Below are 11,715 nucleotides of genomic sequence, written 5' to 3'. Positions count from 1 at the left end.
CAAAAAAATGAGTTCGCGTAAACGTGAACAGAGTTCATGTCAACGGGAACCAGGAAGAAAACTGTTCACTTTCATGGTGCAATGCACTATAAAAGTTGAACAGTTTTCTTCCTGGTTCCCGTTGGCATGAACTCTGTTCACGTTACCGCGAACTCATTTTTTTGAGTGTAGGTAACAAAGGATGTAATTTTTCTTAATTTTAAAATGTTAGAACTTTTCTTATTTCTAAACAATCTTTATGAAATTTATAAAGATGGAACTGTTATAAGCAGTTCTCTTATACTTTGGAAACAATTGTTGATTATAATTTTTTTGATTTGGACGAAGTTTTGTGTGTGCCAAAGAAGTCATTTTGCATCATAAGTTCATCTATAAAAGTTTTCATACAATATTTTCAGCTGTCCATACAAAAATACTTTAAAAATATTCAAAAATCTGTAACAAGAGAACGTATTATCTGGATGTTTTCGGCAAAGTTGTAGGCATTGCTCAAGTCTTCTGAAAAAAAGAATGTAAAATAGACACAATAAAACAAAATAAAACAACATTATCCAGATTTTTAATTCGATTTTTCACACAAAATTACTTTTGTGCAATATTACATTTCTTGAAAAATCTTGTTTTTGGATTTGTTTTAGAAGACATTTTTTTAGAGCAGTCAAATAGTCAAATTTTTGGTGCTCACCCCTAGAATGATAGATTAGGATGTCAGGAACAATGTTTTCATACAACCAAAAATTCCCAAAAATGGTTTACAACTCGCGAGTGGAGCTTGAATGAAAAAAGTGCATTTTTCGAGTATTTTTCAGAAATGCGAGTAACAATCATACTAAAGTCATTGAAATTTGGTCGCCTTGGGCTTCAAGTTATAGTTTAATGTCCCCTGAACAAATTCCTGTACAGACATAGTCCATAAAAGCTTGTGTTTGGGCATGGCAGGGAGTTTTAGGGAGAAAAAAATGTATTTTTTAGCAAAAAAATTATAATTATGTCGTTTACGTCACATTGTGAGAAAATCTCATGTTTTTTCATGAAATATTATTAACAAATATCGTTTTGAGCGAGCAAAATAAAAATTTCCAAAATATATGCCTTCCCGTTTGTAATCATAGTAGCCAATGTTTTATGCTAAAAACGCTTATATGCCAAGAATTTTGAAAATTCGACACTTTTTGTTCACTAAAATGCAAATATCTCGGCTTTGCGTGGATATAAATTGAATGTTAAAAAAAGCAAAATGATCTCCGTAAAATTTCCTATAAGCTGAGTGCATTAGTTTTGGTTGCAAAAATGTTTGGCTCGTTTTGGGGAGAAATTTTTGAAATTTTTTGGCTAAAAAATACAATTTTTTCTCCCTAAAACGCTCTGCCATGCCCAAACACAAGCTTTTATGGACTATGTCTGTACAGGAATTTGTTCAGGGGACATTAAACTATAACTTGAAGCCCAAGGCGACCAAATATCAATGACTTTAGTATGATAGTTACGCGCATTTCTAAAAAATACTCGAAAAATGCACTTTTTTCATTCAAGCGCCGGGCGCGAGTTGTAAACCATTTTTGGGAATTTTTGGTTGTATGAAAACATTGTTCCTGACATCCTAATCTATCATTCTAGGGGTGAGCACCGAAGATTTGACATTTTTTCATTTTTTTGGGACGGCCTACTGCACAGTGGTCCGAAACCGAAATCTAGCGTGACAAAATTGATAGCGGCCACACGTTAAGATTTAGAGCTTTGGTGTCATCGGGACAAATAATCAGGGTCGATTCGGGCATCTTTTGGTATGGTGGACATTAGGGTGGTCCAAATTTTATGGTGGTTCAGAATTTTTATTTTGGCGGGATGACGAGATAGCGTTTGAAGTCTTCAGAAAAGTTGTAGAGAACACCATTCTGAGCAACTTTGTTAAAGACACCAAAGCTCTATCTTCAAACGGGATGTTTCTAGAGCCATTTTTGTAATTTAGGTTGATGTGCTTATGAAAAAATGAGTTTTTTTGAATTTATCAACTCAGGCTTGTGTCGTAGCGAGTTTGTGTCTTGTAGACATTTGTAGAACTTATCAAAACACACATTTATCTTCCAAGAGAGCAAAAATCGGACTTTTAAAACGAAAGTTATAGCCAAAATACGACGAAAAAGACGCCATTTTGAAATGTGAATAACTCGAAAAGGTGGTGGAGTTTGACCTCGCTCTTAGAAGCATCTGAAAGTTCACATTCTAGAGTACATTTGCTGAAAATATCTCGGAGGTTTTTTTTTGTTTAACTTATTTAACCTCAATTTGAAAATGAGCATTTTTTAATCGTTTTTTATCCATAACTTTTGATAGAATTGACCAAAATTCATTTTTCAAGAATAAAAATGTTCATTTTGACAAGCTCTACAATCGAAGGGCCCAAAAATGTACCAAATAATCTAGTGGTTGTAAAAGAAGAAACAAGTTTTGGCTGAAATATTTCAGCTATAAATTTAAAAATTTTGTTGATTCCTTAAAAAATGTTTTTTCTTTGTTGATAACGTGACTGTTTTTCCTGGAAAAGCCATGACCACATTTAATCAGCTCCGAATATATTTTTTTTCTGAAGTTATCAGTAAAAAAATTAGAACATTACCAATGGTTGCTGAGATTAAGACTCCAATACAAAATTATAGAAGAAAAACGAGGTTTTTAGTTCATCACCAAAATTATGAAGAATTTTCTAGTGACGATAACATTTTAAATATGTTCCCGATTTACAAAGTTAAAGAATGAAAGCATCGTGAAATTTCCAAGCACTCTAGTAAAACAATTTTCAAAATATAACCCTTAATGGAAATTCCTTGCAAATGTAATTTTTGATAATTCTTATTATATCATTACTTTAAATAACACCTTGCCCCAAACCGTCCCTGCCTGAGACCCGGTGTTCGCCCAAGAAATCAAAACAACAACATCTCCCGGGCACTTGCACGGTGCGCGCGCGCGAAATAGATCCAACATGGGTCCGCCCATGAAGTGTTCACCTGCGGCTGTGGCTAGTCACTTGGTCAGAGTTTTCTTCACACTTGTTGGCCTGTTGTTGAGGTGCTCGCGAGTACAGGATCGCCGCCGGGACTCCATCTCGGCACGGTTGATTTCATTTACACCAACTTGTTGCAGCAATTTCAGCTCGTTGTCCCAAAGTGAACGGTATTGTACCCTGGGTTGGGAAAAAATAATAGCCAGTCAAAGAAATCGTTTATGTATTAATTAAAAGTTTGCATAGTTGATCGGGGCGGTTAGTAAAAGTAAGAGACAAAACAACGGTTGGAGAGCACTTTGGAGTCGGACCGAACCCAGGTGGACTCGGCGGACCTGGCGGATTTGCATAAGTAAATCATTCAAAGTGCAATTATAATTACTATTATTATTGAACATATCATTAAAAATTTACATTGTTATTATGTGATTTGAAGTCAGAGTCGTGGAACCACTTGAGTCGTACCTCGCTCTCCGGGCTGGACCTGGACGATGTGTGAGGTATAATTTCTATGCTACACAGCAGCATCCAGTTCCACTCACGAGTGTGCAATTGAAGCTCAACCGTTTATTGTTGCAGTTATTGTTCATGGGGGGAGGGTGTACTTACTCGACTCATGACTTTGAACGAATGGTAATTGCTCGCACTGAATATGATTGCAACAGTTATGGAAATATGGGCGCTTAGAGAGTTGTTGAGCGCAGGCTGGGCTTTTGTTTTGAGAGGGTAATTTAAAGTTAATTCATGCTTCCACCGATCCTAAATGGCTTCTGGGCTGATCATGGGTTGGAACAGGTTGTAACAATTTTGCATGACTAGTTTTAATATTGTTTAAACTATTTTTTCTAAATTTATTTTCGTCACTTGCAAACCGGTTTTTCAGGTTGCCACTTTCCTTCTTTCTTTTTCCTGGAATTTAGAACACCAGCAAAATCTTTCTCCATAGTGATGCACAACAAATAGTTTACAGAGTTAATACCAGTTCCGAACTCTCTCTCACAATCATCAATCATGCTTGACAATTCTGCGTCCTTTCCAATGAATCCCTGCTCGCTATAGTCTTTCGCTAGTGCTGATTTGTCTATTTTGCCATTTGAGTCGAAATATCCGAATTCCTTTAGAATGCAGTCACCAAAAGCTTTAGTTTCTGCTGTTGCGACATCAATCAGTAGTTTACGAATTTGGCACAATTGTGCAGGAACTTTGGTTTTGATGTTCTTTTCACACTTTCCCACAAAAATTTCGTCGATTTTTGAAACCTTAAAAAAAGTTAAAAAATATTGTACAGAAACACGAAAAAAAAACAATAAAAATTAAATTACAGCTACTCCATTTGCTGAGGATAAATCGATTGCAAACAATGACATAAAAACTATTGAGAGATATTGCATTTTTGATACTTCAATTAAGAGATATTTTTACAAGATTGTCGAAGAAATTGAACTAATTACAATCTTATAAATGCATTGTGCAATGTTTGCAAGGTGACTCTATTTAAATATCGTCTTAGCCACATCAAACTGCCACAATATTTACACAGATTTATTCATTCGATCTGCAACACAACGTGTAGAAACACATTGTAGTTTAAAACAACTTTTACAGTAACATTGTTGAATGATACTATTGGTTGGAAATTTTTCAAACCTGAGCAATACCATGTCACATAGGGATTCGGTTGTACCCGACCCTCTCCGATTTCAATGAAACTTTATAGACATGTTATCCTAGGCATAGGTGGGTCTCGTGGCGCAGGGGTAGCGGCTTCGGCTGCCGATCCCGATGATGCTATGAGACGCGGGTTCGATTCCCGCCTTATCCACTGAGCTTCTATCGGATGGTGAAGTAAAACGTCGGTCCCGGTTTCTCCTGTCTCGTCAGAGGCGCTGGAGCAGAAATCCCACGTTAGAGGAAGGCCATGCCCCGGGGGGCGTAGTGCCAATAGTTTCGTTTTTTTTTTATCCTAGGCATATATAAGCAATTTTTGTGTATATGGAGCCAGTTACACTCGAGAATGACATTTGAGGAGGGCGTAAGTGTTTTGAATATTTTTGTGTTTCGTATTTTAAATATTGCTGCCGTTGCATCGTATCAAAAAGTGGTCGAAGACAAACTTGTAGGAAATTTGACGGGCTTTCCGAAAAAATACACTGAAAGAAAAAAAACACTCTACTTTTATGAGATTTTTCGATATTTAAGTATAAAAGTTAAATCTGAAGATTAGCCCACGATTTTTTTTCGTTCAAAATTTTTGTGAAAATAGCCTAAGATGTTACAAAAAGACTCACGAAAAATGCAGGATGGACTCACCGAAAAAAATACAAAAATCATTTTCTAATTTACTGTCCAGGTTACTATACTACACTGAAAAAATATTATGTTTTCAGTTATGAGCAATGTAATTAGCTTATATCTGTAAGCCCATACATCCAATTGAAATGTGGTCAAAGACAAACTTATGGGAAATTGGATGAGCTTTTCGGTAAAAATATTTTCCAGACTGAAAAATCAAGTCTGTCATATAGAAATTGCCAAAAACCATCAAAAAACCTATTTTTTCAACATTTTTATTTTTAAAACCACTGTAACTTCACTAGGATTGGACTTAGGACAATGGTCAATATGGAGACTTTTATGTAAAATTGTCTGGAGTATCGACTCTCGGGTTCGAGTATTGAAAATTTTGACGTTTAGAGCACTTTTCAAAAAAACAGTTTCAGTAAACGATTTTTGTATTTTTTTAGGTGAGTTGCTCCATCCTGCATTTTTCGTGAGTCTTTTTGTAACATCTTAGGCTTTTTCACAAAAAACTTGAACGAAAAAAAAATGTGGGCTTACCTTCAAATTTGACTTTTAAACTTAAAAATCGAAAAATCTCATAAAAGTGGAATGTGCTTTTCTTTCAGTGTATTTTTTCGGAAAGCCCGTCAAATTTCCTACAAGTTTGTCTTTGACCACATTTTGATACGATGCAACGGGCTCGAGATACAGCAATATTTAAATTACGAAATACAAAAACATTTAAAGCACTTACGCCCTTCTCAAATGTCATTCTCGAGTGTAACTGGCTCCATATACACAAAAATGGCGTTTATATTCCTAGGATAACATGTCTATAAAGTTTCATTGAAATCGGAGAGGGTTGAGAAAAAAGTACCTAAGAAATTTCTGTGTTGGGCTGGAATTGCTCACCTATTTTACATTGTGATTTTGATCTTGAACGGTTTATTTTAAATAACTAACATGTTTGGTTCAGGGTTCTCAAATCTATCATACCTTGATGAAATGGAAGTGGTTACTGACAGCATTTTCAAATTATTTTTGTTGTGAAATCAGTTTGTATTTTTTTAAAATTGAAACTCTACCATATTTTTGTTTAGTTTTGAATTCATTAAGAGTTTGTACGCTAACTGATCAATGTTCATCAAAACAATTTCGTAACACCACAGTACGCCTGAATCCAGTCCGGTTTCCAATCCGAGTTTCTCTCACGTCTAGCGTTTATCACCTTTGGGAAGTCCTTATCCTTGGTTACACAGTCCAGAATTTTCATCGCATTCGGTGTAGGACCATAATTCTTCATACAACCGTCGTACGATTCGAGCACCGCTTTGTCTTTGTTTTTAAACCCTGCCTCGTGGTAGTCTTTCAGGAGGGCTTGTTTGTTGAACTGTCCTTCGCCATTCAGGTATCCAAATTCCTTGAAAACGCACTTGACGTAGCCTTTATTTTCGCCCGTGTCCATTTCGATTTCAAGCCTTCGCATAAGACATTTGTCATGTTTGTCTGTGGTGTAAACAATTTTCCTTTCACATGGTTTAATGTAAAACTCGTCAATTCCGAGTGGTGTGAAGCGCTGTAATTTTTAAGAATTGTTTTTTCTTGGGTTAAAACTGAGTTTTTTTTATTTAGCCTTGATTTTTTTAATTTTTTTTTAGGTTATTTTAAAAATATTAAAAAAAACTAAAGGGTGGTTTTGAATAACCTGATTTTAAAACTAATTGGATCTTTACAGAAAAGTGATCATAAGTTTACATACCGCTGTGATTAGTTTGAATAAAAGTGTCGCCAAAAGAATCGATGGAAACTTCATTTTATAGTCTGTTTATAACGTAAAGATCTGATACATAAAGTCAAACCCTTTTTATAACACAGTCCACAGTTGTTTAGTCTGATTACATGTCCTAACTGCCTATAATTACACGGTCATTTACATTAACCAATATTGCAAAATTAAAAAGTACCCCTCGTCAGACTTTATTGCAACTTCAGTTTCTTAGTTTCACCTATAAGCAGCAAAGACATTGGCTCGCTGTATTCTCATAAAGACATTTTTTCCAAAGCAATAGTTGTAACTAGCGACGGTCACTTTTTATCTTTTCCCCCAGTTTATTTCCTCGATCATAAAGGCGCTCATAAGTTTTGTCTCCAATTTTGAAATAATCAGCTGTTCGCCATTGTCGTGCTATCTTGCCGCACGCGCATTTTGGGCCTAGTTAAGTCTCATCTTTTGACCTGGTTTTGCTCCGCGTTTTTTCATGTCTTCGCGTTCGAAATTCTTTGCTTGTGGTGTGTTCCGGTACGCGTTATTCAAGAATGTTCCGGATGGGTCAATTTCGCGGGTCGATTATCCGGTTTACAGAATCCGTGTTGTACTTCACCCGTGACTTCACCGGAGTTTGGTGGGTTAAAGTGGAACCAGAATTCCGACGGTTTTTCGGAGGTGTTCGCGTGGATTGGGCGTTGTGACATTTTGACGTGAAATCTCGGTCACCAAATAGTGTTTTTGAAGCCAGGCTTTGGGTTTTAGTCTGAAAACAATGTTCGTCTCAAGTGACTAAAAATTGTGAAATTGCTCGATTTTTTCGAGTTTATTTTGTAAAATTGTGAAACTTGATTCTAAATTTCAAAATGGAGGTGTTAAAAACTGTGCCTGCTGCTGGTAAAAATTTTGGTGTAGGAAGTGAGTGGCGTGTGGGGGGTATGGGGGGTTTGTGTTAAGTGGAATTTTCACAGGCGAGGAAGAAGCAATTCGAGGTGGAGCTTACTCCGGAGAAAATCGGGGCCAGGTGGCTGTGGAAGCTGGGAATCAGTTCAACGGCGACGGAGGCAGTCGTGTGGATCACTTGGCGACCACATCCGGCAACGCAAGAGATGCAAAGGAAGCGGGGATTTGCATAAGAGTTTACGGAGCTGGATGGATGATCCCAGAATTTGGTGAGAGCGTTTTAGTGTTGTCCCTATTATGGAGCAGCCGTCACTGACTGGTCACGTTTTTCGCTTTGTAGCGAATGATCCTGGGTTCGATTCCCATCTGCTCCCAACAAGAAAATTAAGGAAATATGATTTTTTGAAACTCGGGGGTTCAACCCCCGTCCCTTGGGTTGGTTGAATTAGGAATACTATTACTACAAATTATATACATGCTGGGCTTTTGTCCATTTGACAAGGGCTCGGAAGTTCTAAATAACGTTTGAATCCGATTGATGCAATCGTTCTTTAGGGCGGGGCTTGTCGATTCAAGCTGAGGTACCTCGCGCATGGCTAGCCTGCGTAGAAATGGGTCACCTAAGCTCGGCAGAGCTAACACCGTCCAAATGCCTATGCGAGTTATTTGCATGTATAGAATACAAAATCTAAAATATATGGAAAAAACTCAATTTGTAAGAAGCGACCGCGTGGTCCCGTTTGGTTGATTGCACACACACACAGTTAAGTCTCATCTTTTGACCTTCCCAGATCCTCAAAATTTTATTTCAATCCTGAGATATTCAATAAAAATTGATAAAATACTCCGTGCATATGGGAGATGTTTCAATCTTGTAGTGCTATCTTGACATACCCTGATAAATTGATGTATGTGTGACATTTGGCCATAGGGATTTCAAGTCAGAACGCGTTTGACACACGTGCATGCCCGACTACCGTAAACATATGTAATTATAACTCGGGACTCCAGCAACCAAATTTAACAAAACTTCGAGTCAATGCAAAGAATTATTTTTTTGTCATCAAATCAAAACTCTATGTTTTGTTTATTCAAGGTGAAACATTAAAACGTGTTTTTCTTGGAACGTCAAAAGCGATGGGATGTGAATGTGACAAGATAGCACGAAAACGTCTTGTTTAAAGGTAGTTCATTAAAGCTTTTTATTGTAGAATTTTGCAAAAAATCATTTATATCAGGATTTTTGTCTTTTTTTTTATTTGTATGAAACTATGTCCATCGATTAAAAAAAAAAAAACATTTTGCACAAATATACTTTTTCATACAAGGATCCATAAAAATATGGGGATCGTCTATGAAAATATATGAGAATCTGTATCTCGAGACAGGATTTTCTGATTGATTTGGTGTCTTGGGGAAAGTTGTTGGTTATAAAAAGGTCTATTTTATTTTTACAGAATAAATAAACCTTAAAATAATAATTTTTGAAATTTTTCTCACAGGAATTCGATTTTGACTAACTTTACCCCATTGGATTTTTTATCCTTTTTTGGTATGTTCTAGTAGACAAAAAGTGCCAGTGAATAATATGACAATAAATATTGCAGAAACTCCAGAAATGTAATCTTCAATAATAAAATATCCACATTTGTAAATATTAATTTTCATGCCCGGTATCAAAACCACTGACTGCCTAAACTAAAACGATGAATGAGTTTTAGAGTGACAAGAAGAAAATGGAAAATTTTGTGTCAATTTTGAGCCAAATCGGTTAAGGTTTAAGGGTCGCTATTGATCGTTGATATTTGAATGAAAGAGTTTGCAAAAATGTAAAAATGGAAAATAAAAAAATAACAAATTTCGTTAAAAGGTGCCGTTTAATGTGTTGGATCATTGTTAAGTGTAAGATTCTTATGTAAACTTGTATGATTAGCAACTTTATCGAAGACCGCAAAACGATCTGAGTTAACCCCAAAAATCAACTCGGTGTTTCGAAAAAAAAAACGCTTAGAAAGTATGACAGTTCACTATGCGCATTAGACTGGCTCGTCGTTATATGGAATAAATAAAAAATGATTAAATCAAACTAGAACAAAGTTTTTTTTATGCCTTTTGGGCCTCAAAACAACCTCCTAAGATTTGGGAGCGATTGGTTGCGTCCACACTTTGCGCATTGCATTTCAATTTTGTATGGAAATTACAAAGGGAAATCATTTTGTTTTTACATTTCGATTTTTATTATTTTTATTTTCCACAAAAATTATCAAATCAACATAATAGCGTTGAAATTGAGGAAATTCTCTAAAACTTTCCTGAAGAAAGTAATGTGCTATCTTGCTTCTGTCAAAAGATACAGCGTCCTTAAAACTGGACTAAAACGTTTTTTTTGGCTCGGAAATCACGTTTTAGACCAGTTTTGAGCTCGCTGTATCTTTTGACAGGAGCAAGATAGCACATTACTTTCTTCAGGAAAGTTTTGGAGAATTTTCTCAATTTCAACGCTGTTGGTTTGAAAACTATCGTGGAAAATAAAAAAATATTAAATCAAAATGTTACAAAGAGGGTTTTCCCATACTAATTCCCATACAAAATTGAAATGCAATGCGCATAGTGTGGACGTTACCAATCGCTCACAAATTTCGGGGAGTTGTTTAGGGGCCTAAAAGCAACCAAAAAAATATGTTCTGAAAAATCGACCTTCTCGAGCCATCCTAATGCGCATAGCAAAACATCAAACTTAAATCGTCTTCTACTCACTTTAGTCAAAAAATGTCTTCAATAAACTTTCAGGAATGATTGAAAATCATCTCTTGCAATACTACTTTCGAATTCCTTATTAATTACTTGCTTTTATTCATTCTTCGACAAAACAAACTGCAAAATCAACAACATGCTTCCAACCAACCCGCTTGCCAGTGCTTGTTTTTCTCACGCTTAGCGTTGATTACCCTTGAGAAGTCTTTATCTTTGGTAATACAATCCAGCATTTTAATCGGGCTTTTTGGGAAACCGTAATTTTTCATACAGTGTTGGTACGATTCCAGCACAGCTTTGTCTCTAGCTTTTATTCCCACCTGATGATAGTCTTTGAGCAGGGCCTGTCCGTCAAATTTACCTTCCTTACCGGTCAAGTACTGAAACGACTCCAGCACGCACTTGACGTAGACTTTTTTCTCGTCCGTTGGCAAATCGATTTCAAGCTTTCGCATGTAGCACTTTTCGGTGCGGCCTGTGGTGAAAACCAACTCACTTTCGCAATGGGGGAGGTACATCTCTTTAATTCCAAGAGATGTAAAGCGCTAAAAGAATTATGGTTAGTTTAAATTGGCTACGTCTGATGAGTTTACATACCGCTGTTGTTAGCCCCAATGAAAATATTGCCCAGAGAATCGTTGGCAGCTTCATCTTAGTATCGCTCGAAAAATGTTTTAGAATCATTTACTTTTATACTAAACAAGCATAACTACTTGCTCAAACACGTGAACCAATATTGCAAAACCGCAAAGTATCACTGCTGAAACTTTGTTGCAACAACCGTACCGTTAACTGACACGAATCGAAGAAAAAACACACAATTCACCCAGTTGACGGTACCAATTAGCAGCCAAGTCCCCATAACTTTAGCTCAGTTTTGATTTCATCACCAAAAACAACCACCACCTCCACTGCGGTATCGATCAATATTTTGATCTGCCCTCGCGCCCAAAAAATGGCAAAAACCCTACACACCAAACAGCACAATCACCCTTGTTGTGGTTGTGGT

General features: G+C 36.4%; 3 protein-coding genes across 4 annotated transcripts; all 3 read right to left on the bottom strand.

Moving 5' to 3' along the window:
• Positions 1 to 2,724: 2,724 nt before the first annotated feature.
• Positions 2,725 to 4,434, bottom strand: LOC6048497. Of its 2 annotated transcripts, XR_005277380.1 has the most exons (3): positions 4,327 to 4,434; positions 3,614 to 4,263; positions 2,725 to 3,184 (listed from the first exon to the last, which is right to left on the bottom strand). XR_005277380.1 is itself a non-coding variant. In XM_001865373.2 (2 exons), the coding sequence occupies exons 1-2, from the start codon at positions 4,393 to 4,395 to the stop codon at positions 3,865 to 3,867; spliced, it is 468 nt and encodes a 155-aa protein (XP_001865408.2). In that variant the 5' UTR covers positions 4,396 to 4,434; the 3' UTR covers positions 3,424 to 3,864. The 2 variants fall into 2 exon arrangements, 1 of the variants encoding a protein (XP_001865408.2); XM_001865373.2 differs by lacking the exon at positions 2,725 to 3,184 and having other exon boundaries at positions 3,424 to 4,263.
• Positions 4,435 to 6,369: 1,935 nt separating this feature from the next.
• On the bottom strand, positions 6,370 to 7,121 carry LOC119767567. Its single transcript, XM_038256440.1, has 2 exons — positions 7,044 to 7,121; positions 6,370 to 6,860 (listed from the first exon to the last, which is right to left on the bottom strand). Exons 1-2 carry the CDS (start codon positions 7,095 to 7,097, stop codon positions 6,429 to 6,431), a joined length of 486 nt encoding a protein of 161 aa, XP_038112368.1. The 5' UTR covers positions 7,098 to 7,121; the 3' UTR covers positions 6,370 to 6,428.
• Positions 7,122 to 10,757: 3,636 nt separating this feature from the next.
• LOC119766472 lies at positions 10,758 to 11,357 on the bottom strand. Its single transcript, XM_038251032.1, has 2 exons — positions 11,304 to 11,357; positions 10,758 to 11,251 (listed from the first exon to the last, which is right to left on the bottom strand). Exons 1-2 carry the CDS (start codon positions 11,355 to 11,357, stop codon positions 10,835 to 10,837), a joined length of 471 nt encoding a protein of 156 aa, XP_038106960.1. The 3' UTR covers positions 10,758 to 10,834.
• Positions 11,358 to 11,715: the final 358 nt, after the last annotated feature.

Source organism: Culex quinquefasciatus, chromosome 2, assembly GCF_015732765.1.
Source record: "Culex quinquefasciatus strain JHB chromosome 2, VPISU_Cqui_1.0_pri_paternal, whole genome shotgun sequence".
Classification (NCBI taxonomy): Eukaryota; Metazoa; Arthropoda; class Insecta; order Diptera; family Culicidae; genus Culex; species Culex quinquefasciatus.
The sequence above is the reverse complement of the archived record's forward strand: the minus strand, read 5'-3'. Positions and strand labels throughout refer to the sequence as shown.